This window comes from Chanodichthys erythropterus, chromosome 11, assembly GCF_024489055.1.
Source record: "Chanodichthys erythropterus isolate Z2021 chromosome 11, ASM2448905v1, whole genome shotgun sequence".
Classification (NCBI taxonomy): Eukaryota; Metazoa; Chordata; class Actinopteri; order Cypriniformes; family Xenocyprididae; genus Chanodichthys; species Chanodichthys erythropterus.
In genome coordinates, this window is record NC_090231.1 from 50,663,976 (window position 1) to 50,691,467 (window position 27,492).

Below are 27,492 nucleotides of genomic sequence, written 5' to 3' on the forward strand. Positions count from 1 at the left end.
CATTCTGGTCCTGATTTTTATACTGTATCTGTTTCTCTGGAAATTCTGCACAACACATATGAAGATTGTAGCAATAATGATCCTGTACATGAAATGACAGTGAACTTGACATTTAAAATAACACTTAATTGTTAGATAAGATACACATATTCAGGTAGTTAAATATTACAGTTGATCTAAATAAAAATAACATATGGAGCAGTGATTTTGATGATAACAGTAGGTATTTTGCACACATTTCAATCATAAATGATTGTGCCATTGATAAAATATCCAACATGTTTTTCACACAAAAACATCTTCCATAAAAAAATGTCTTTATACATTACGGAAAAAAAAAAAAAGGTTTAAATGTAGATAAATTATCTTCTTGGAACTGAATGTCTTGGATCAAAAACTGTGGGTGTAAAGGGTGTGGATTTGGGCAAAAGCTAACAACCATGAGTTATGAGAAAGTTTAAAATTCAGTCATTGGGTGAGACTGATTCTTTTTAAGCCTGGTGATGTTATTGAAAAGTGGTGAATAATGTTACTGTTGAAGTCATGTGTATGTTTAATGAAAAACATTGAGCTGTTGTGGGGCAAGGTTGCTACAATAAACTAAATATATATAATTACATCTCTTTGTGCAGTTTCCAAAATTTATCCCAAAAAAATTCCTGGCATTAATAAATTTTTGCACTGACCTTTTACAACAGAAGTCCCTAGTTAGTGGACTGTGTTTCACATCTGGTTCTAAGCTTGATTCCACCCACTGTAAAAACTTATTTTCATGATTTATCACAGCATTTTTTCTTGTCAAATCAACTTAGATAATTAATGTGGTTCAGATAACATACTATTTTGAGTTTCTGTTGATTAAACCAATCGCCTTCTTTGTATTAACTCAAATTTTTAATTTCAATGAACTCAAAATTAAGGCAACCAGGTAACTTCCTTTTTTAGTTAAACCAACCATTCTTTTTTACACTGAGGCAGTAAATCATTTTGTGAAAATCAAAAACATAGCTTTATCATTATTTTAATCATGTAAACATGCTTCAAAGATGGTTGTTCTGTGTGTAACATAAAAATGCCATGCTTATACTAAAGATTCACGGTCCAGTTGGAAGAAATCTTGGTTGGGTTTGTGGTGCACTAATTGGTGACCTCTATAAAATCAGCTCAATAGATTTCCTAGCACCCTAACAGATGAACTCCCTTGCAAAATCACTACTGTTTGTTTTTCAATTAACAATGAATGTGAAGCTTTTTGTTTTTAAATGGATCCTCATTTTGTTCCTCTGCTTTTTCATGTCAAACAATTATCTGTAACACTTGAAGCCTGTATATAATGCATTATAAAAGTATTCTTAACGCATTAATTATGCCTTGTAATGCACATAATGATCTCAATGTAATTGCAACCAAAGTTATGAAACATTTCCAAACTTCATTTAGAACGTATAATGCATTAAAACATGATGAATAACCAATTTCATGTGTAAAAAGGAATCTACAAATATGAATGCATTATAACTTGCACTGCAACGTACATTATGGATTATTGTATAATGCATTAACATAAAGGCTTCAAGTATAGAGTAACCAAATTATCTTTGAGCAGCTTATTACGAGAACTGAAATCAAACCTAACCTTAATGTTTGCCGTTGGCTGTCAGCTATCGCTTGGCTACTGTTGGATAAAGCAGGAATCCACTGAATGAAGACAGAATTTCACTGGATGCAGAAATCGCCAGCTTCCCTGATGTGAGCACAAGTCCCGTCCTCTGCCCCCGCTTCAAATGAAGAGCTAGACTTGCAGAGACTGACCCACCACAGACACAGTCCTCAGAGCCTCTGCTCCCCGTCCCAGCAGTGTAAAGCTTCTGGATGTTGCGATTTGCTACTGAGAGAAAGGCCTCGACTCTTTCTCCTGCTTGAGCAGTTAAGACAGCGCTGAGAAGGTACCGTCCATCCATGGGCGCAGTGAACACACCTGTTAAAAAAAAAAAAAAAAAGATTATAACAAATGCATACTGTATGTAGAATGATGTACATTTGTACATTTTCTAAAGACAAGTACATATTAGCATACTTTTAATATGAAGAGTACTTGAGAAATAATACACTTTAAAATAAACTTAAGTGTAAATTGAATGTAATGTTTTCATTCAAAGAAATTAAATGAAAAAAGTATAAATAGTTTAAATTATTTTACATGCAGCTAGCTGAACCTTAGAGTGCTTTTTAACCCACTTAAGTAGGACTTTAAGTACATCTTTAAATGTATTTTCATGATTACTGCTAAATGTACTGACAAGCATTTATGGTAAACTAAAATATACTTTATCATGTCATTTCTATTAAAACTTGCATGTCATGAATTTTTAAATATATTTGTAATTACACATTTATAAAGATGAAGTGTCAATTTAGTACATTTAAAATATATTAACTTTTGATTTACAAATTACAATGAAGTAATTGTGCTTTAGTATGTTAGTCAACACATCAAAATAAGTGTACTTCAAAGCACAACAAAAGATTATTAAAACAATAAATTGTTTTAAAGTAAAAAAATTTATTTGGCATTACACAATGCACTTTTAAAAGTGTACTCACGTGTGTCATGAAAGTGTACTTAAGTTTAAGAACACTTAAGTGGCCTTTTACCTCATATTACGTGCATGTACAGTTTATAAGATTTTAAGTACACTAGTATGTGCACATTCAGTACAATTAGGTGCACTTCTTTTTCACAAGGGCAACTTTAGCAAACACCATAAATGCATGATAAAAATGCAAAAAAGGCAAAAAAACGCGTACCTGTTTGTGGATCGTAGTGTCTTCCATCATTTAACAGAACATTGTTGAATCGGATGATACCGATTTCTCCAGGGAATGGCACAAGTGTCAGACCAGCCGAAAACGACACATAGGTCATTACTCGCCCTTCTCCTGCATAAATACACACACATACTCACTTTACCATCACTCACTGACAATACATCTCTGTAAAATATATGGAAGGTTTAGTTACAGTACCTGCAGCCATTTGAATTGTCTTCAGTGGAATCTGTGCTGTAGATATGGAAATATGACATACTGTAAATATCCTGTAAAAATGTAAGATTTACAACAACATATTTTGAATGTTCATCCAGCAGATAAGATATATATGTATATATATTGCTGATACAGATATTCATACATGTGTCTAAGTACAGTTGTGTTCACGGACCGGATTTGACAGTTCCAATATGGTGGACAGCTTACATATTGCTATGTAAATACAATATATTGCCAAAAGTATTGGGGCACCCCTCCAAATCACTGAATTCAGGTGTTCCAATCACTTCCATGGCCACAGGTGGATAAAGCAAGCAAAGCAAGGTCCATAAAGACATGGATGAGAGTTTGGTGTGGAGGAACTTGACTGGCCTGCACAGAGTCCTGACCTCTACCCGATTGAACACCTTTGGGATGAATTAGAGCGGAGACTGTGAGCCAGGCCTTCTCGCCAACATCAGTGTCTGACCTCACAAATGCGTTTCTAGAAGAATGGTCAAAAATTCCCATAACCACAACCTGGTGGAAAGCCTTCCCAGAAGAGTTGAGGCTGTTATAGCTGTAAAAGGTGGGCCAACTTCATATTAAACCCTATGGATTAAGAATGGGATGTCATTAAAGTTCATGTGCACGTAAAGGCAGGCGACCTTTTGGCAATATAATGTATATCTATGGTAAGCTGCTAACAAAATGTAGTAAGAAAAAGTGGAGATGAGAAATTAACATTTTTCAATATAAAAAATCTGACGATAAAATGTTATAATTTATTAATTTTAGAGGCCTTTTTCTGGCTCAAAAACAATGACTGTTTTCAAAAGAACAAAGAATAATCACATTTAGGGTGATAGCATTGAACAACCAGTAATACACACCCCAATAACTGTCCACAAACATGGAATCGCCCTGGATTTGGTGATTTCATGAGCTTAAGGATCAGTGTAACACACATAAATAAGTCCACATACTTCAACTTAAAAACTTGAGTTAATTTGCTGCCTTAATTTTTAAAGTATAATCCAATTGGCTGACTTTTTGATCATATCATGTTGCCATTTCCACAAAATCAAATGTGAATTTTTTATTTTTTTTTTCTTTGCCATTTAAAAGAAAAAAAAGTTGTATGTCTCATACACTTGCGTAACAAGGTCTTGTTTGTTAGCATTAGTTAATACATTAGCTAACATGAACTAAAAACAAGTCCATTGTTTCTTTATGTTATTTCAGAGTGCAATTAACTAATGTTGACATAACTTTTAATTAAAAATGTATTAGTAAATGTAGAAATTAACATCTGAAGTATTGTTCATTGTTAGTTTACTAATGTAGTTAACTAATGATAATAAATGAATCCTTATTGTAACGTGTTACCCATGTATCACCTATATCAAAAAGCTCAAGCTCTGATAATAGGCAATTGCGGCCATTTAATTTAGTTTAGTTTATTTTGTAATTCCCGTAAAAAAGTGTTCAGCTACAATAGAGTGTTGAATACCAGAAACAGAATCAGGACTGAGGGCAGCAGCAGGAATCAGAGGATAACCTGTCAAGAACAATACCACAAATACTGTGAGATAATTTTCTGTAAACAGCTTTGTAATAGAATTCACACATTTGCAATGCATAAACATACACGCATATCTGAACACACTTACCTGGTGCTCCTGCGTAGCCAGTAATGGATGTCCCGCTCCCATTGATCCCTTGAGGGGTGTGAGATGAGATTTTGGTCACTCGAGGCCCTGCTGCAGACGCCGTGGCAGACAGTGATGGGAGTGGTTGACCTCCCTTTATGGAAACTTTTACAGCTGTTGTACCTTCAAGAACACCTGGAGAGAGGTAGAATAGTGATGGAATAAAGAATGCCTGACAGTTAACAGGTGTGACTTTGCTATTTTTCATTTGCAATTTTTTAGAAGTCGTCTACTTCAGAGATTATGGAACAGATTTGCTAAACAGGGCAAATTAGTGTGAGAGCGCAATTCCATACAAGTGCCAATGGGAGTGGAAGTTCTGCGCATGATCTACGAAAATTAAAGATCACAGACGCAGCCGAATAATTTCCATAATGACCAACACAATCTACCAAGAGCAGTGCAAATTAGCATTTGGTTTAAGACATGCTTTTTTGGGGCAGTAAATATTAGTGCAAATACTGTACCAGTAAATTGACTAGCACAAACCTTAGTAAATCACCTTGATTCATTGATTCGCATGATTTATTTAACTACTCTCCTCCCATAAATTTTGCATCTGAAACTCCTACAAATGCATATGCAACAAAGGTCAGCTGCAAAAATAACTGTATACACCTTTTCATCGCAAATTTTTCACTGCGTGTCTTTAAATCCTGATAGTAGTTTTTTTTTTTAACTCCACAAGAGAGTTTGCATTGGCACAAGCTGTTAGTAAATCTGGCCCCTACATGTGCCATTTATTATGTATTTTGATGTGCTGAATCCAAATATGACAATAGAAAACAACTGATTGGCTGTTTCCAAGATATTTACATTTTTACATTTTGGGCCCTATAATACACATTGCGCAAGTGTGTTTGCGCCGTTCACGTTTTCCCTTTCAGCGCCACGTCCTTAAATTAGTAAATGCATTTGCGCCAGTTAGTGCGCCCATGGGCGTTCTGGTCTAAAAAAGAGGTGTGTTCAGGCGCATTGCCGGTGCATTGCTATTTTAAGGAGCTGAAAATAGACTGCGCCATAGACCAACTCAAACCTGGTCTAAAGTCTAAAGTCAATGGCGCAATATTTTTTTGTTAGAGCGCGTTGGCTTTGCTTATTACACACAGGGATACGCATCACACAAACATGCCAAATATTAAAAACAAAAGGATTACAGTGTAAAAGAATATTATTGTGTAGGCTACATAAATATAAAAATGTAATGATGAATAGTCATTGTGTGTATTAGAATTAGGCTACCTATTTTCAATTCAGTCTATTACTACTTATAATGATGAACCAAATTGGCTAATTAATTAAACAATCGTGTCAATACACACACATATATATATATTAACTGACTCATCGCGCGAAGCTATTTGAAAGCCTGCATTTGCAAGCCCGCATTAACATCGCGCACGAGCAGATCGGTTTCTTCGCTTGAAAACAATCAGCTTTTCTGCCAACAAATTCCGCCATGTAAATAGCAATCCGCCATGACGCGAGCGCATCTCGCTCTTAAAGGGAATGGGAGATGACACTGATTGGTTTATTGAACGTTACACCCATTACTCATTAAGAGAATAGGGGCAACCCATTTCAAAAATGCGCCCCGGCGCACGGACCGTTTTTCCGTCGTTAAAATAGCAAAAGTGGATTTGGACACGCCCTGAGTGCACCTGCGCTGTGCGCTTTACACTTTGCGTTTAGATCGTTAAAATAGGGCCCTTTATGTCTACGTTTTTTGTGTAGATAGTACACGTCACCAGTCCTGTTTATGTAACACAACAAAAGAGTTATATTGCATAAATCAAATTTATTATGAAACAAAAGGCAAAAAACTATTATGTACATAGTTTAATCCTATCCAGTGTCTACTCTGCACTTCCTAGCTTGTCTTTTGTATTCATTAAATGGAGAATCTCTTGTCATTGTTCAGCAATAGTCTGCAAGCACTGATGCCATTTTTATGTATAATCCATTGAAGACCATTTACTCCATTTGAAGGTATCTGCACTGTTCACACAAGAAGGAAGCATCTCTGCCCAAAATCAAACACTGACAAATGAGGGGGCATGACACTACCGTATGACAGGGGTGCGAAACTCAGTTCCTGAAGGGCCACAGCAAAGCCACTTGAAGGCAAGCCTGCAAGGTTAGCAAATAAATCGTGTAAAGCCTGCAATTCTCATTCATTTCTATGGTATCCTACCCGCAAACAGTGATTGACTGTCGCACAACTAAAATTGAAAGTTAATGACATCAAGGCTGTAATGTGATTGGTTATCAAGCCATACGTGATCTAAGTTAGCCGTTATACTTTCTCCATTGGTAGAGCCTCATATCTCCCAATAATAATACCATGGCTGCATCCGAAAACTTAAAAATGTTGCCTTTGGAGGGTGCATTACTAGGTAGGAAGGCATCGAGGCACATCCAAATCTGTTAGCTTCACTTCCTGTATCCTGAGATACCTTCATCTGATCTATTTTTGAAGGCAGCATAGCTGTATCGTTCACTGCCTTTGATATCCCACAATCCTGTGCTTTCCATTCTGTGACAGTTGAGCTAAAAAATAAAGATGGCATCTGAGAGTGGCGGTTGGTAGTCAGTTTGTGTAAAATGTATGTTTTTGACCAACATTTTCCACTTTTGATGTCTTTTCTAGCGAGAAATTTCTACTGTAGTACATGTACATTTGCTTAGTTATCACCAAAGCTTGCTCTATGTTGCTAGATCATTAAACTATTACGCTGCCTCAGAAGTCTGTCCAAAATCGTGAGGTACCTTCATGCGCAAATGCTGCCTACAAAGTCATTGCCTGATAAGTCAGCTGATTAAGTTTTCGGATGCAGCCCATCTCTGGCCACAGCTCTGGAGAGTTTAGCTTCAACCCTAATTAAACACACCTGATCCAGTTCATCAAGTCCACCAGGAATTGAGTTTTGCACCTCTGCTGTATGATTTCTAGAGCAGATATAGGGCAGTTGTTCCAGCAGAGTGATGTAAGCTTCGTTATGACTGCATTATCCATGACTTCTAGAATAACATGATGCAATTCATATCATGTATGATGCAATACCAGCTTCAGATTGCATAATTCATTTTTTTGCCTAAAAAGCAAGTACTGTCCAAACCCAGAGATTTATTCATAGATCCAGTCAAAGGTGTATTTTAGCCATTTCTGGTTTAAACAGAGATCCCTTGCCTTTATTACTCACTTGTCAAGGGTCGAATATACTAACCAATAGCATATCATGAAAACTAGAGCCAATCAACAATTTTAAGCATCATTTTTGTTCTCAGTGACTAGTAAAGTTCCACTACATTTAATTCAGAAGCATTTGGCTGTAGACCAGTGTAATCAACAGGTTCAATCCATATGGTTCTCTTTAGAATTGTTTTTTTTAATTCAATGACAGTGACACAATCTGATTCCAAAATGATTCTCAACTGTGTAAAGACATAAATTAACTAGGCAAGTAAAAGTGGTTTGTTGCTAAATTCTGTGTAAGATTTGGATAAAAACCTTACTAAAATATCAGCCAAAAGAAACAGAATAAGCAGCAATAATAATCTAATATAAGAGGCGGCTCTGTGGGTTTTGTTCTGTTCAAATTAAATGCTGTATCAGAGAAATCTGAAATTGAATAATAACAAAAGTGCACACCTCCATTTATGCGAATGGATTGCTGGATCAACACTTTAATTTCATTTATAGCACTTAAGTTAAAACAGGCTGTGTGACTAATACTATGACTACTATGAATGACTACCTCAAAACGTGGATTCATATGCAAGTTCAAGGGAAATTGCAAATGAACGTACATATTTAAGTTAAATACATACACCTCTTTAGCCACTGTCACGTGCCAGTGATCATCCCTCCTCACATGCCATATAGGTTGCAGAACCCTGATTTAAAAATTACTGCATATAATTACAGCTGTAATTGATTTCAGTAATTACATCTATAATTACTCTGTTGACCCTTCCCTTACCCCTTAAACCACCCTCAAACCTAACCATACCACAAAACCTGTCCTTAACCTCATCTGTATCCCACCTCAATAGAAGCACAAGGGGTTTTCAATAGTATATTCAACACAATAAGTACATTGTCCCTTTGACATAAGTAAATTGAAGTCAAAGTTAAACTTGAAACCTGAAGACCAGATTTGGTCATATTGTGAACTTTTAAAAAAATCTCATGAACACCTGGAGAAAGATAGAAGAATGCAAATGGGAGGACAGAATAATAAGTAAAGATGATAGGTGTGACACTGTCATATCAATCAAAAATGCTTCTACCCATTTAAAAAAGATTGACATCTTCATAAACTTAAAAAGTTCTGTGTAATCTTAATAATAGGAGAATAATAAAGTTCAGTGTATATGGTGGTTTGTACGGTGATGGGGACTGCTCATTATTATTAATATTTGATTTGAGTGAAAGAAACAATCTTTGACACCACTTTTTTGAAAGGTCCTATTGAATTATAATTCTGACAAATACTATTGGAGATTTATGTCTTTTCCCATTTAAGTAGATAGGAGCTGTATGCATTTAATGTCTGTTATTTACTTTAAAAACAGCTGAATGGAGGTGTTACCAAGAGAGCTGTCAAGTAAACGGATTTACCTTAAAGATACTTTGGTTTAACTGCCTGCAGAGTCCAGGTGGTTTTAGGAATGCTTGTGTATTTCTCACCAAATATTTTATGCTCAATGAACAGTAATTAGTAGTCCAACATTGTGCTCAGTGTGTCTAATTAAGGTCTCTTTAGCTACTGCTTGTGTATCTTTTTTGCACACAGATGTTCAACATAGAAAAGCCCAAAAGGGCACGATTAAAAAGGGGGTCTTTTTTCTAACGAGAAACTTTTTCATAGATAGGGTGCAGGAAATAGCAACATACAAAACAAGCTTTTAGCTTTTGGCTGAGAATGAACTAGTGTCAACTTTCGGCCACTACTACATTGTTATTTAGACTAAAAGGTGCAATATGTAATATTTTCTGTCTGCTAGAGGTCGTTAGAGGCCTATTCAAAACAAAGGTGTGGCTTTATGACGGCAAGTTTGAGCGCGGAATCTTAGGACATGTGGTCTTCACCTCAACGGCCGGTGGAAAACAATTGGGATAGGACTCGGGAAGAAATCATGTTCATGGATGTGATTATTAACGTTATTGTAGTATGAAGCAGAGCAGGGCCGAGTGTTGAGGGAGCTGAACGAGGCCGCTAGAGCTGGAGCGATTGCGCAACACACACCGCGAGCAGCTAAACTTTTCCGCTTTTCCGGTCATGAGTATGAGGTAACGCAGCTCTGTTTATCATATTAGATACATTTGAGTGTGTTGAAAATTATGTTATAACTTTACTTTGAGTGTTCACTCGGCGGCTGCTGTCAGACACTTTTTACACACTGCATTAAGATAGATTATTATTATTAGAATATCATAACATTAAATACTGGATGGCTTGTGTTGATAAATGGCATGCAATTAAGTTTAGAACATATTGTAAGATGGAGAAAATGCTGTATTATTGTTACTAAAAATAAAGCTGCATCTGATTATGCTATGCTAGCTAACGTTACTTGATAAAATAGTGTTTTCTCTGAGGCATGGTAAATCATGATACCAGAAAAAAACCTCAGCTGAGAGCTGAGAGCACTGATACTGTGAATTACTATGAATTAAATTTGTACACACGCTGCAGTTGAAATGTTATTCCTGTTGTCATGTTTGGTTATTTTACAACAGCACATGTGGACAGCTACTTTGGAAAGAATGTTTTTTTTTGAACCACTGAAGCGCTGCCTTGAAGCTCGCTTGTACATAACAAAGTGTGATTTTAAAACAGTCATTTTTTATGCCACACTTCGAAGCTGTTGTTTCCAAGATGTTGCAGTGTAAAGCTATTCACTACTTCCAGTTAGTTGCTGCCTAACAATTAAAGAAATACAGCGGGAGCAGCTTTACATGTCACACCCGCTGGCTCACATGATCTCATCGAGTGACCGATCTCTGCCGCAGAACTACACAGCAGTGACTTATACACAAAAAACCCTCTGTGCTAAAACACACACACATGTTGGTACTGCTTTTATTACAAGGAGTTTCCATATGCGTAATGGTTTTTATACTGAGCTAATCATATTTTCTGTCCCTTAACAACACCCCTGAACATAACCCTCACAGAAAACTTTTTGCATTTTTTATAAAACATAGTTTTGTATGTCTCTACATGTTACTGTATGAATGGGCCAAACTAGTGGAAGTAGGGTGGCCATTTCCAAAATACTAAAAAGGAGGACACTTTGCGGCATTTAGTGAGGCAAGAATAATTGCATAGATAGGACTCTAGTGTACTCGCAACTACAATGTACTCGTAATACAATTTTGTCCATTATATCGATGGCATCATGATACAGTGATTCTGAAAAAGCCTACTCTATTCATTGCCGGACAATATGATGTAGACCTATGTGTAACAGAAGAGGCAAAAAGTGTTTGTTCACAGTATTTGTATTTATTCAAGACATTGTGATGTCTTTTTCAAAAAAGTCTTGCAAAGTGCACAGTGACAAAACAAAACATTCATAGCAAATAATGAATGAATTTACAAATATAAATTTGTGCTCTTTTTATCCATTCAGGATTAAACGAGGTCTGACGTTTCAGCATGTTAACGTGATGATATGATGTAGCCAGCAGGCTAGTTTACGTTTTTAACCAATGATATATCAGATATTTATTTGACACCGCTTTCAGCCGATCGTTTGTTTGACCAGAGATCTTACGGTATTAGACGCTAAGCTGCTGCGTCCTAATAAAGATACTAGCGCGGGTTTTTTTTTAGGCTGATTCAGCGCAACTCCAAAAAGGAGGACAAATTAGTGTCTGGCTCGAGGCTGTGCCGGACGCCGGACAGGGGGCTTAAAATCCGGACTGTCCGGCCAAAATCCGGACGTACGGCCACCCTAAGTGGAAATGGAGAGGCTAATTGCAAAATAAACAACTTATCTATTTGACATCAACACACTCACTCACATCCAAATCAAAATTAACTTCTGTGAGTTGACAAAAACCAATAGCAACAAATAAAGAGTACAAAAAATATGCTAGTTACTGTATTATTGTAGTTTGGTACTTTAATAAGACTGAAAAGATCCACAGTAAGTAAGAAGGGCCTTGTATGGCATCAAAAAAATCTATCTCAAAGAAAGAAAAAAATAAAAATAAAATACTAATTGACCCTTCGCCGGGAGTTTGATTGACAAGCGATCTAACCAATCAGAACGCCAAATCCGCCATTTTGTCCGACAAAGCAGTCAGGAGATTAACTTCAGTGGACTTGGACTTGAAAAATTATGTGTATTTACGTCTTTCCGCGTTTGAAACAACTAACAACATTCCTTCTCATGTTCATTCATGTTTATTTGATGCTAACTAGTAGGAAGAGATGATCGGTTCACGAGCCTCTTGAGCTGAGGCGCTACAGCAATCTGTCACGACACATTAAAGAGCCACAAGACGGTTTTTATTGTTTGAATTTCTTAAAAAAAAAACCCGCACAGTTTGAAAGCTGGGACTTTGTTTAACCCTCAGGGGTCTGAGGCTGATTTGGGGCCTGGAGAAGTTTTGACATGCCCTGACATTTGTGCTTTTTTCAGTTGTTCTTAAACATATTAATTAACATATTAAATGGAAAAAGTGTCATTACACTGTATTCAGCACAAACTAGGCTACAATAATATGAGGGAACGCAAAACATCTTTGCGAGGGAACGCAAAAGATTTGAAAAAAAAAAAAAACATGTAAAATTTCTTTCCTTCCCATTTTTTTTTTCTACCACCATGTCCCTTCAGGGGCTCCGTACGATTGAGACAATGAATGCATGTTTTTACTGAATTTGCCTCTGAATAGCACTGACTCCGTGGGCGTGGCCGCATTAGCGGATAATGAGCTGAATCAAGGACTTCTGACATGGTTCTCTTTTCATACAGATTACATAAACACAGAAGGTTTGTTTTCAATTTGACTTACACAATTTAAAACCCATTTTGTTTTTACTCTGAGTGTACACAAATAAAAGAAGATATTCCACAGATTAAAATGGTGTATAGCTCTTAATTGTATGTGCAACATTGACGGAGTATTTTGAGTCTTTTTCACACTTGTTAGAAATAAAACGCGGTGATCACGCCGGCGTGACCGCCGACCCGAGGGAGTTAATATCATAAGTAACCTGCTCTGTTTTATCTGTCGACGTGTTGTCAGTGTCCTCTTTGCTCCGCGATGAATTTTTCACTGCGTGTGGCGTGACAACACCACGGCTTGTCGGACAAAGCAACAGTAACTAAGTGGGGCGGGTCTTTGCGAAGGGTCAATTGGAATCTGGCTCAAAATATTCCAATCACTCATAGAACCATACATCATGTGTTACGGAATGGATGAGTGATGAAAGTGCACGACGAAGAACAACATACTGGAATGATCTTTAATCAAAAACAGAGTTGAACACAGGAAAATACAACCAAACGCTATCTCAAACCAGCACGAACAGAGAATGGGTGAGAACACAGACTATTTATGAACAGAGCAAACAAAGGGAACTATTGAGTTAATAAACAAGACACAGGTGAATATGACGACTATTAAGACAACTCAGAAAAACTAGGGCAAACATGACTGAACCAAAAACACAATGAAACAGAGAACACGTTACAATATGACAGTGAAGTGGGGGTCCTCTCCTGATCCATGAATTTGACAAATGGGACAAAAACCCAACTGAAGCCCTACAAGCTGAGTTCTGTAAGAGTATCCTCAGAGTACAGAGAAACACACCGAACAACACATGCAGGCCAATATCCTCTGATACGCATTGAGAAACAAGCCATCAAATTTTGGAAACATCTAAAAAAGTGTGACCCCAGCTCTTATAATTTTAAAGCCTTTAAAAACCATGAAATGAGCACTGAAAGAAGTCCCCTGATTCAGACGTTCCTGAAGCTGCAAAAACAAACTAGCACAACTAACATGACTAACGTCAGCCAGCGTCTGGATACCAACACATTCACAAAATTCGGCCAACTAAATTATAAAAGTACAAAAAGAAATTGATCTGACTTATTAGACCTCCAGATAAAATCCATATAAATACATATGTGAGACATGTTCAAAGGAAAAGATCATCTCACAGGTCAAATGTCACAGGTCAAGAAGAATAAGCGACTGAAAAGGAAGAGTGCATTACTACAATAAACACAGCTGCTCACACAAGATAAAATGCACTCACATGTATCTAGGGTGTTCCACATCCACACACACATGCTACTATTATACTACTTTGTGGGGTCCAAATGACCCCACTAAGATAGTAAGATCAGGAATCTTAAACATCTTAAACATCACATATAAGTATGTTTGACAAAATCTTAAGTCACTATAGTAGGGCCCTTCACTACATTATATCGTAATTCTAACATCAAGTAAAGGACCCCACATAGTCAAGGATTCCGTATCTTTCTTACTTTATCGGGTCGTCTGGAAATTTGTGTCCTCATAAATCGAAAACAAGCACACACAAACACAGTCAATTTAACATGTTAATTTAGAGTGATTTATTACGGAAGAGGATTAGGGCCAAGCAATAATAAAAAAATAAAACCATCTCGAGATTAAAGTTGTTCAATTTAGAGAAAAATCTCATTAAATTTCGAGAAAAAAGTCGAGATAAAATGTTGAGAATAAACTCGTTAAATTATGAGAAAAATGTTGTTAAATTTCAAAAAAAAAAAAAAAAAAAAAAGTCGAGATAAAATGTTGAGAATAAACTCGTTAAATTACGGTAATTAAATTACGTTTTTTTTAACAAGAAAAAAACTCATTAAATTACGAGAAAAAAGTCATTAAATTACGAGATCAAATACGTTAAATTATGAGAAAAATGTCATTACATTTTGAGAAAAAAGTCGAGATAAAATGTTGAGAATAAAGTCATTAAATTGTGAGAAAAAAGTTGTTAAATTACGAGAACAAATTCGTTAAATTATGAGAAAATTATGATTATGAATTTTAAATTACGTTAAATTAATTAAAATTAAATTACGAATTTGTTCTGATAATTTAAAGAGTTTATTCTCAACATTTTATCTAGACTTTTTTCTCGAAATTTAACGAGTTATTTCTCATAATTTAACGAATTTGATCTTGAAATTTAACAACTTTAATCTCGAGATGGTTTTATTTTTTTATTATTGCTTGGCCCTAATCCTCTTCCGTAATTTATTCTGTTCACACAGCTGAAGTAAACATAAGATAATCAGTTTTAGTTGTATGTAGGCAGTAGTTTTTTGTACTCCTTTTTAATGATCAGATTTCATATTTTGATACTTGTAAACAGACAAATTTTCTTATATTCCGGATCATGATGCATTGGATTTCTTTATAGAGCTCTCGAGTCCTTTGCACAAAGCTAGGTTTAAAAATCACTTAGTGATTGTCTTGTCATTTGGATTTTTCAGCATTACTCTGAACGCTGATAGGTAAAACTGTAAGATGACTAATGTACCCAGAACACAAAAAAAAAAAAAATCACCAAATGAGAAGCAGATGCCCACATACATGCTCACACACGCACCGACACACAATATAATCCCATAAAAGTCAAGACATTGCACAACTCTGAAGCCTGCCCAGTTGTAACATGTGTGTACAATTAAAGCGTAAAAGGGAAATACTACTTCCCCTGGGAATTACCTGCTCACAATACACAAACATTCTCCTGCATTTAAAGGAAATCCCTCTCAAAACACTACCGTATGTACACTGTTACCTACATTTGCAGTGTAGAGTTCATACAAGCTTCCAAAGACCCAAAAGAAGACCAGCAGAATAGATAGATTTGACTAGTACTGCCAAAAACAGACCAGGGGCCAAGTTGCATAAACATAGCTACCTTTTTAGACTATTAAAGGGTTAGTTCGCCCAAAAATGAAAATTCTGTCATTTATTACTTACCCTCATGCCGTTCCACACCCATAAGACCTTCATTCATCTTCAGAACACAAATTAAGATATTTTAGTTGAAATCCGATGGCTCTGTGAGGCCTTCATAGGGAGCAATGGCATTTCCTCTCTGAAGATCCATAAAGGTACTAAAAACATATTTAAATCAGTTCATGTGAGTACAGTGGTTCAATATTAATATTATAAAGCGACGAGAATATTTTTGGAGCGCCAAAAAAAAACAAAATAACGTCTTATTATTTTCCGATTTCAAAACACTGATTTATTGTGCTCCGACGCTTCCTGAAGCAGTGTATCGAATCTTCTGTTCGGAGCGCCAAAGTCACGTGATTTCAGCCGTTGGTAGTTTGACACACGATCCGAATCATGATTCAATACACTGATTAATTTGTGCTCCGAATCTTCCTGAAGCAGTGTTTTGAAATTGGCCATCACTATATAAGTCGTTATTTTGTTTTTTTGGCGCTCCAAAAATATTCTCGTCGCTTTATAATATTAATATTGAACCACTGTACTCACATGAACTGATTTAAATATATTTTAAGTACATTAATGGATCTTGAGAGAGGAAATGTCATTGCTGGCTATGGAGGCCTCACAGAGCCATCGGATTTCAACTAAAATATCTTAATTTGTGTTCCGAAGATTAACGAAGGTCTTACGGGTGTGGAACGGCATGAGGGTGAGTAATAAATGACAGAATTTTCATTTTTGGGTGAACTAACCCTTTAAGAACTAGTTTGAACAACTAGCAGTTATCCAAGGGGAAATCAACAAAGACCAAGTTTTATGAATTATGACCAGTCTAAATAAAAAAACATTTTTATTTTAACTTTATTGGATAGTGGGGCCAATTTTCAGGGATGAGAAGTTGTAAAATTACAGGTAAATTACCATTTTGATGCTGTGTGTGAACAAAACATAAGATTACTAATATGAGCAAGTACGAGGTCAGGACGCATTGGTGTATAACAAGTCTGCTTTGGCCAGTCATAAAGATCTGATGGAGATGATGTGATTACTCTACACAGTTTACAGTAACATGTGTCACTCAGAAGTAAAAAAAGTTGTTAAATTGGACAGATAATCAAACAAAAGCTCTTATTCGTGTGGATGAAGAAAAAAGCACAGTGTGCTTAAAGTTCATTTCCGATGATTGACAACACAGAGTTTACAGATATTTTGATGCTGATGATTATGAATGAGATCTTAACTGCAAAAAGGCAGAATGCTGTTGCTTGTGTGAACAGTAGATATGGTATAGTTAGCGATAAAGACGATCTGGAAATTTCACAGTATTTTACCAAAAAGTAAAATCAGCTACAAAAATGTAGCATGTCAAAAGCAAATATGCAATGCACTGCACCACAGCTCTGAAAGACCAAATTAAGTTAAAATGGGGCAGTTAAAATGCTATCAGAAAAATACTTTTTTTAAAAAAAGGCTATTATTTGTTGCAACTAACCATTGCTATTAATGTATCAACAAGCAAGTTCAATGCAAGAAAATGAGATACATATAAACATGTTTTCTTGCATTATGTGAGAAAGTTTTACCTAAAAAGTGAGTAAGGATTAGGATTAAGGATTACGAGTATGGTGTAGATGATGAAAAATGGTACATAAAAACAGTTCTCTCCATTTAAAATTAAAAAATGATTGGTTTAATTTGTAAAGGTTACAAAAATTAAGTAAACTATGACCTGGCATGTGGAACATGGAACAGCGTAACAAACTTTAATATGCGACAAAGAAACATGAGGGAAACAAATACAAGAAAAAGGGTTGTCACATAACAATTACAAACAGAACGGCTAAAAAAACGTTCTAAAAAAAAAAACAACAACAACAAAATCAAAACAAGAAATATCGCAATATATTGCCTTTCTTACAGTATTGCAATATATCCCAATATATCGTATTGTAACCCCTGTATCGTGATACATATCGTATCACCAGATTCTTGGTGATACACAGCCCTAGGGTGGCAGAAAAACACAGACATTCTGGATTCAGACAGCAATAAAAATCACAGACTTGCCCCTGTAAATGTTAAAAATACCTTATGTCACACCAATGCTTTGTGTGGCTTTTTGTACTGCCTTTTTTTGGAATCATTAAGAAACTTTCTTTTTACCACCTGAAGCCTTTTTCAATAAATTTTTATACGGTCTACGTTAAATTGTCATGCAAACTAGTTGTTCAGCCCTTCAGTCTTGCATATCATGGTGGAGAAGGACAATCTCAAGTCTCTACTGAAGTCTTCATCTCATTTTAAATAAACACCCGCTATCAATTTTCCAACAGAAATAGGCTCATAAAACTCCAGCACGATTGTCCTTGCAAATACTGCACTGTTTCTTTGGATAATCCAGTCAGCAAAATTACAATTTTGTAATTTTCTTCCTATAGCTCATTAAGCAGAGCACTGCGCTACCAATGCCAAGGTCATGGGTTCAATTCTCAGGGAAAGCAAGAACTGATCAAATGGGTGCCTTAAAATGCAATTTAAGTCACTTTCTAGGACTGCACGATTGATCACACAATACGAAAAATAATATTGAACTTAATTATTGTTTTCACGCGATTCTTAGTGCGATTATGAAATCAAAGGCTGCGATTATTTTTGTATCAAGTCAATGAAGTATGGCTCCAAATGCTAATCCATCTGAAAGCACTGCGAGTTTGAGTCGCTTATAATGTACATTTGAAAGAGTCAAACATCTTTTCAGACATGAGAAGCATTTATTAACATCTTGTCCAACAAAAGACAACATTTAATAACATGTTTTTACTCCAAACTGACTTCATAGACAGTTGAGCATCCTTCTGTGAGATGTGGCTTCTTACACAAAATAAGGCAGTTGTGTGTTTATTAGTCATGTTAAATCAATTAAAGCGTTTAAATCTTCTGTTTTTTCAGCTACAGCGATATGACACGTTATCTACTTCTGCAGCAGTGCATATTTAGAGTTACTGCACAAGAGCACCCTCTGACTTTCAGATGGAGAAGCATTTACTACTGATCACAGAGCCGTACAGCTCTGACAAGCTGCGCCTAAAATAATTGCAGGCTTCGCCAAGTGTGGTTTAATCGCAATAAATCGTGCAGCCCTATCACTTTCGATAAAATCATCTGCCAAATGTATAAATGTAAAATATAAATGATGTCCCCAGAGAAGCATTGCTTACCTGAAGGTGCATTAGTGATCCCATCCTGTCCGTCTTTTGAAAGGTGTGAATTTGCTTTAAACACGTTAATATCTCTTGTATGTGTGATAACTGTGTTGTTCAGTTGACGGACACAAGTCCACAAGCCGTTAACGTGTTTGTTCAGTCCCTCTTTAATTCGTCTGAGACTGTCGGACATTGGCTCAAACCGACCGCAAATGCCTTCAATGCTAGCCACCCGTCCATCAAGACCATTAAGCAAGCCATTCATTGTCTTCACTTGCTCTTGGCTTTCCCCAAAATCAGCTTCCAAATTTTCCACCCGTTTCAGTATCATTTCCTGCAGTTGCTGTGTATGTTTCTCCAAGACATCTAGGCGCTGATCATGACCTAAGACTGTGGTCAGTAGCTGTGAAGTGCTGTTTTCATGTTGAACAGCATTGATTTTCTCCTCCAAGGCTATGCTTTGATCTTCCTTTTCCTTAAGTGTTTCCCTTCTTAGTTTCTCCTCAAGATTGATGCAGTGTACTTCTGCACTCTTTTCTGCAAGACTAACCCTTGCCTCCAGTATATGCCCTTGTGCATCAATCTGTGCAAGGGTGGCATTCTGCTGCCTAATGGCATCTTTCAGTATCTGCTGGGTGTCCTTGAGCTTCTGGACCTCATCGCTGTCCAGCCCCGGGGCTTTTCCAATGGGAAGTTGGAGACGCAAGTCTTGGATCTCTTTGCGGAGTTCAGCCTCTTTAGAGTCAAGGAGCTCGGCCAAACTCAAGTAAGAGGTTTCTTGTTCCTCACACTGCTCCTGAACAGACAGTACTTTATATTCACATGCATTCTTCATGTCTGCTAATTTAATGTCTATTCCTTGAAGAAGCTCCTCACGAAGGGCAGAAAGCTTCTCATCGATGTATGTCTGACATGGACACTCGTTGGTTGCAGTGGTTGAGGAGGGATGAAGTGGTCCAGTATTGGTCAGTTCTGTTAGTCGATGCATCTGTCCATCGATGTTCTGGATCCTATTCTGCAGATCTTGGATGCTATTAGTATTGGAACTGATTGTGTTGGAGAGCTGGGTAATGTGGTTTTGCAGTTCATCAGCACCTGATGATAAACGGAGGTCTGATGGGAACACAATGGTCTCAATTCCACCCGTCTTGACATCCTGTGGCTGTTGCAAATTCCCCAATGTATTTAGAATGAATTTGGTAACATCTTCCTGGATATCTAACCGTAAGTTTGCATTGGCTGAAGTCATGGCTTGCAGGTCAAGTACTGTTTGAGTAAGACGCTCCACTTCTTCTTCTAATACCTGAACTCGGCGACTCTCACGTTGGCGATCTCCATAATCTACCTGTTGAATGTTGCGATCCCCTTTCTGCCCGGGTTGAGACCATGGATGTGTCTCGGAGAACACTTCTGGTCCTAGAACCAAAATTACATGTACTTATCAGATGTGGGAATCGCCCAAGGCCCCATGATATGATATCATCGCGATACTTAAGCCATATACGATAACATGTTGTGATATATTGCGAATTATTACCTTTTTTTTTGGGAACTAGAAATCATTGGCCCAATTGTCAAAGTTATCAAGACAATTCCATTCAGTTATTATTATTTTTAATCAACTAGAAAAGAAATTTCAGTTTAAATGACACAATATGTTGATGTCAATATTAGGTCAACAAAATGATGTTTAAAACTTAAGGTTTAATTAAATCTATAAAAGAAATTTTAACTTGTAACCATGGATTTAATGAAGTTGTGGTAATAGGTCACCTCAATTACTTTTTATGAGTGTACTAATATAATTATATTGCTCATTTCAATTTTTCCAAATCCAAAAAACATGTACCCAGTATACTCTGTTGTTGACTGATGGTGGAAGGGGCATCTGGACGTGGTTCCTCAACAACATTGGGTTTCTGTGGGGTAACTTTCACCTCTGTACAGTCATGACCTTGGTAGCCTGGGCAACACCTCCATTCCAGTTCAGTCACTTGTTTGTAGCCTATTTTGTACATGGGCCTCAGGTGAGTATGATACCTAGAAAGACAGTTATGAATTATGATGTCAAAGGCAGATATGAACAAACATCAAGATTCAATTTGAACTATTAACTAAAAGTATGCACTTTGCAGGTATCTGTAATGCAATACACTGTTTTGACCTCGGATTTCTAGCCACTTTCCTGTAACTACAGTAACATCAAAAGATACACAGATGATACCAATTGGGCACATTTACCACATTTAGGGACACTAGTTCTATCCTAAATTCATGCCATAGATTGACATATAAGAGTGTCCAGGTTGAGAAAAGAATCTTTTAAAAATCTAGTTAAACGTGTCAAAGAAATTTACTTTTTGTATTTTCCTTGTGAAAAAGAAGTGTACGTATTTGTATTGAATGTTCACTTGTGTACTTTAAATCTTAAAAATATTTTTAAAAAATGTACTTGTGGACATATAGAGACTTATATTACATCTTGTAAAAAGGGGCATAATAGGTGACCTTTAATGAAATAAAAGGCCACTTAAACGTACTTTAAGATGATACACTTTCATGACTATTAACAACACACTTTTCAAAGTGCACATTGAAATATTGTCAAATTAAAATGTTTACTTTAAAGTACATTTTAAATCATTATGTTTTAACAATCATTTGTCATACTTTAACGAATTACACTTATTTTGATGTTGACTAACATACTAAATCACAAATATTTGATTATAATTTTAACTGTAGTGTGTTATTCAATATTACGTTTAAGGTTAATATATTCGAAATGTACTAACATACCAGTTTCAATATATATTACATATTATATATAGTTTTGTTTACCATAAATGCTTGTCAGTATATTTGGCAATAAACTTTAATACTTCAATAGAAGTAATTATGAAAGTGCATATAAGGACGTACTTAAGTGTCAAAAATACTCTTAAAGTTCAGCTAATTTCATTTTACATAAATTATAAACTATAACATTTTCATTTAATTGCAATTAACATGCAATTAAGTGTCTGAAACATTGAAAACATTACATTCATTTCACACTTAAAGGGTTAGTTCACCCAAAAATGAAAGTAATGTCATTAATCATTCACCCTCATGTCATTCCACACCTGTAAGACCTTTATTCATCTTCGGAACACAAATTAAGATATTTTTGATAAAGTCTGGCTCAGTGAGGCCTCCATTGCCAGAAAGATAATTAACACTTTCAGATGCCCAGAAAGCTACTAAAAACATATTTTAAACAGTTCATGTGACTACAGTGGTTCAACCTTAATGTTATGAAGTGTGTCGAGAATACTTTTTATGTGCCAAAAAAACTAAATAACGGCTTTATTCAACAATATCTAGTGATGGGTGATTTCAAAACACCTCTTCATGAAGCTTCAAAGCTTTATGAATCTTTTGTTTCGAATCAGTGGTTCGGAGTGTGCAAGTCATGTGATTTCAGTAAATGAGGCTTCATTACATCATAAGTGTTTCAAAATTTCAATGGTTCATCACTTGGGGGCGTGACTTTAGCAGTTTGATACACACTCTGAACCACTGATTTGAAACAAAAGACTCGTAAAGCTTCGAAGCTTCATGAAGAGGTGTTTTGAAATCACCCATCACTAGATATTGTTGAATAAAGTCGTTATTTTGTTTTTTTTGGTGCATAAAAAGTATTCTCGTCACTTTATAACATTATGGTTGAACCACTGTAGTCACACGAACTGTTTTAAATACGTCTTTAAAAGCTTTCTGGGTGTTTGAAAGTGTTAATTATCTTGCTGGCAATGCAGGCCTCACTGAGCGATCAGATTTTATCAAAAAAATCATAATTTGTGTTCCGAAGATGAACGAAGGTCTTACGGGTGTGGAACAACATGATGGTGAGTAATAAATGACAGAAATTTTCATTTTTGGGTGAACTAACCCAAATATATTATTTATTTCCATAATAAGTACTATCTTTAAGTGTGCCAAGTTGTACTTCTTCACAAGGGTCATATTGGTTTCTTATTGTTTTGAAAAACCTTTAAACAATTTTCAAGGAATGTTTCAATTTAATGACTCGTGTCATGTGGTGTAATGATCAAGTAATGACATTTTGCTATTGAATACATGAGTGTACAACTTGAATACACCACATGATGTGTTCCTTGAATAAAACTTGCATAGACAAGTCCAAATTAAACCCTGCGGCTCGACACGAAATGATCGGTTTGTGCGAGAAAACGAACAGTATTTATATAATTTTTTAACTCTAATACACCACTATGTCCAACTGCGTTCGCTTAGTGAGGTCTGATCGCGCACAGGCAACGGCAGAAGTATACGCGTGAGACATCACTGTCGTTGTCAGAGCGCGATCAGACCAAACGAATCAAGTGATGAATGCAGTTGGACATAGTGGTGTATTAGAGGTAAAAAATGATATAAATACTGTTCGTTTTCTTGCACAAACCGAACGTTTTGTGTCTTAGGACATCAATGTGTCATCACGAGCCACAGGGTTTAATTTGGACTTGTCTGTGCAAGTTTTATTTAATCTTATAGTAGAAGTTCCCATCCACTAGCATTATTTGACTGACAGATGGCAACGGTTGGGGTTAAAAATCATCATTTGTGTTCTACTGAAGAAACAAAGTCACCTACACCTTGGATGTACTGGGGGTAAGCAGATAAACATCAAATTTTCATTTTTGGGTGAACTATCCCTTTAAGCCTAGTCCCAGACTAAAATGCATGTTTGAGCTGTTTTAACTGAAATCAACTTGCACTGCCACTGACAAATCTTAAAATAAGTCTGTGCCATTGTTGTTTCTCAAGATGCACACCAGTAATGTTTTTCTAAGGCATGTACTTAAATGTCCTAATTGAACTAAGGACTAATCCTGGCTTAATCTAAGCCTTGTCTGTGAAACCGGGCATATATGTCTCCTTATAGTTGTCCTGCACTTTAAACTGGGGATGGAGAAAGTACCTTTAACTATCACAAGTTATAGTGACCGACTACTAAGCAGCACATATCCTGAATGTGAGCTGTATGTTTCAGAGGGAGCAAAGTGACAACATATGTCCGGTGAGATTTAAAAAAAATCTTACTAATTCACTTGGTCTAACCATTCTGTCCACAAAAGGCGGCATTCCTTTTTTTCATGAGCCATGCAAACATAAACAACAAAGTGCAGAATTACACACATCATTTATTATGTTTTACTCCAACAGTGACACACATCTGGAGTGCAGCTTTAACAGCAAGATGTGCATGAACATGCGGGACATTCTAATTACACCATTTCTTAAAGGTTCTCCAGAAACTTTACACAAGCTAAAACCGTTTAGTGCGGCCCCTGGCACTTCAGCGGTCATAAATAATTTGGATACTGATAAAACCATAATGACCTGCCAGTCAATGGGTCCAATATAACTGCATTGCTTGTTCGACTAGGAGCAATTCCACTTCAATCCATTCTGATCTAATCTGATCTCTGGTCACTTCCACCAATAAAAGTGTCTATGCAAACCCCCCGCCCGCTGCACGCTCTCCAGAGACACTTACATCACCCGTTGTGTGCAGTCAGGATGATGAGGCGGACAGGGCAGGAGCTGCGGCTCCATGACGTTTTCGGTTCCCGCAAGCACAGCGCATGTCACGTTCTTGTGCACTACAAACGCACACCAGTTTCTGCAAAAGAGTGAAGAACAATAAAAACTAATTTATACTGTACACCCAAGAAAATATCCAACTAACAGAGAACATTCTCAGAACTTTCTAGCAAAAGGTTCTCTCAAGGTTATGAAGAAACACTAATAGAATATTTGTTCAATTACCTGGTTTTTAAAAGGGATAGTTCGCCCAAAAATGAAAATTCTGTCATCATTTACTCACCCTCAAGTTGTTCCAAGCCTGAATGAGTTCTGTTGAACACAAAAGAAGATATTTTGAAGAATACAGTTGACTGTACCCATTGACTTATGGAAGAAAAAAGAAAAGAAAAAAACGAGGACAGTCAATGGCTACAGTCAACTGTATTCTTCAAAATATCTTCTTTTGTGTCCAACAGAAGAAAGAAACTCATACAGGTTTGGAACAACTTGAGTAACAGAATTTCCATTTTTGGTAAACTATCCCTTTAGTTTTCAAAATGTAAGCAACAAATTTACATTGTTCCACCTTTTTTTAGTTGGATATCTAACTTTTTAAAAATATTACAGAACATACATTGTTTCAGAGCATTGGACAGTAACATTCCCATAATATTCGCACAATGATGATGTTTTGAACGTTCAGATAACATTCCGAAAAAAAAACTTTTCATAACTTAATGTGAATGTTAATAGAATGTTCTTAGAACATATTTTGTTAGCTGGGCAGAACCCAGTACCAAATCCTTCAGAAGGAATTACTAAATATTTGGTACAGTAGTAAAGCGAAAAGCATGGCTGAAGCAAGACTGAAGAAACCATATTTTTTGTGAGGTATATTAAATCATAAATCACTGCATAGGTTTTTGGCATTTAGGGTTATGGCCGATGACTCGAAATGTACAGTAAAGTTTCCATGACTGGTGATTAAGTGAGAAATTAACCTAAGCTTAATTCTTTTTAAGAAGCAGCCTAATAATAATGTGAGGGGGGAAATGGATAGGCCAACAAATAAGGATGAAATTCAATAATAATAAAATCCAGAATTAGTGAATAGTTTTATACAATATAATTACCATTCAACCCAAATCATCAAATTGTCTGCTGTTACATATTCATTTAAACAGTCTTGTGTAAGCTATTCGTTAACAGGTTAAAATATTAATGTTGCGCTAGTCATTTGTTTTGCAATTAACTACTAGTTTCTCATTAATTATGAAACTGTATAGCCTATATATTGGTTAACAGTGTTGGGAGTAATTAAGTTGGTTAGCCAACTTACTGATCTACTATATAAACTTCTTCTGAGCCAAAATGTAGACTATCTCCTCCTATAGAGCTTTAAAGCTACAACCACCAAACTCGGGTCAGACCTTCAGACTGTTCTGACTCGGGTTGCTATATCTTTTCAAAATCTTTTCTTATGGTTTTCCTAAAAATGACAATTAAATATCATAAAAATCCAATAAACTTACATTAAGGGGGTCAAAACTTTTGTAAACTAAATCTTATAGTGTATTTCAGATGTCTATCACTATAGCATATACGTTGAACAGCTATCTATATATACTATTTATATTTCTAATCTATCTATCTTACAACTTCTTTCATACATTCAAAACTTCTTTTAAAACTACTTCAAACTTTCTGGCTAGGCTTTTTCAAGCCAACTTAGTAACTAGATGAGTAAAGTCTGTAGACAAACTAAGTAATCTAATTACCTTTCCCTTGAAAAAGTAAAGTAAGGAATTACTCTTATTTTTTCTGTAATTTAATTAGTTACATCTGATAAAATTGCATTAAATACTGTATAAACTATAACATCAAAATATAAAGTTTTTAATGCAACCTCCATTTACACACTTTGGTCAGTTCAAGAATTTGTGCAATTGTATATTGTTTATTTGAAAGAATTAAAAAGCAGTTTCATGTCTATTCTTGTATTGTTCAAGGTTGCTGTGGGAGAAAGTAATTGTTAATAAGTAATCCAATACGTTTTAGAGAGTATTTAGTACAGTAATCTAATTACACTGTTAAAGATATAATTAGTAGCTAGAAATAATTACTTTTTTTTTTTTTTTTTAGTAACTTACCCAACAATGCCCGTTAATCATAGAATCTTAATAGAATGGTAATACCGTTACTCATTTTGTTCCTGCATGTATTGATTAATGACAGAACACGTTTTTGTATGGCGCATAATTTTGTTTCCTCAGAACCATCAAATATAGCATAAATATCCCAACCAAGGTGTCAGTTGAATGACTAGATCCTGTGTAATCGCATGTATATTTATTCTCAAACACATTTCATCTGAGAAAACTGAAATCCCGTTTTTTTCCCTGCCATCTGCCATGCTCGATTACAGAAAGATACTTACTTGTTTCGTTGTCTCGAAACAGAGCTGGAATAAGGACTGCCCTGGAACAGACTATACCTCGACGGGGTCCCATGAGCCAAAGGAAAGTTAATAAGACTAATAATAACCCCTGCACAGAAGTGCACGTAACATCCAAGGACGCACTTCATTTCAAATCACCCAACCAGAGTCAACATCCACCTTATTCAAGTATTTCAAATAAGTTCAACTAAAAACGTTTTTAAAGTTTCTTGACAGAATGATGGCAGTGAAATGTGACAATGTTGCAAGTTCGCTCGAGCTCCCGCCCCGCAGAGCGCGCGCAGCTTTCTACTGGATGCTACAGAACGGTATCAGGTTCCCAACTTTATTAGTGTTCTCCCAATAAAATTTGCATGGCAAACTGATTAGGCGCTGCTTTATACGTGGTTAAGCCATCTCTTTAAAACGTATCTCAAAAAAATCTTAGGACTGCTTTGAATTAGCATTGTGCATGGTTTAAAAAAAAAGTTCAACAAGGTGATTTGGGGTTGCTGACAGGATATA

General features: G+C 36.1%; 1 protein-coding gene across 1 annotated transcript; it reads right to left on the minus strand.

Annotated features, from left to right (window-relative positions):
- On the minus strand, positions 1-27,116 carry emilin2b (elastin microfibril interfacer 2b). Its single transcript, XM_067401327.1, has 9 exons — positions 26,968-27,116; positions 24,502-24,627; positions 20,788-20,978; positions 18,954-20,354; positions 4,704-4,877; positions 4,544-4,591; positions 3,028-3,063; positions 2,809-2,940; positions 1-1,978 (listed from the first exon to the last, which is right to left on the minus strand). The coding sequence occupies exons 1-9, from the start codon at positions 27,114-27,116 to the stop codon at positions 1,662-1,664; spliced, it is 2,574 nt and encodes an 857-aa protein (XP_067257428.1). The 3' UTR covers positions 1-1,661.
- Positions 27,117-27,492: the final 376 nt, after the last annotated feature.

Excerpts from the sequence above, each read along its gene's own strand:
- emilin2b (XM_067401327.1), bottom strand. The coding sequence starts at position 27,116 with ATGAAGTGCGTCCTTGGATGTTACGTGCACTTCTGTGCAGGGGTTATT. Across the intron at positions 4,878-18,953 it reads GATCACTAATGCACCTTCAG|GTGTTCTTGAAGGTACAACA; the intron begins GTAAGCAATGCT and ends ACCTCTCTCCAG. Across the intron at positions 3,064-4,543 it reads CAGTCCTGATTCTGTTTCTG|CACAGATTCCACTGAAGACA; the intron begins GTATTCAACACT and ends CCATATCTACAG.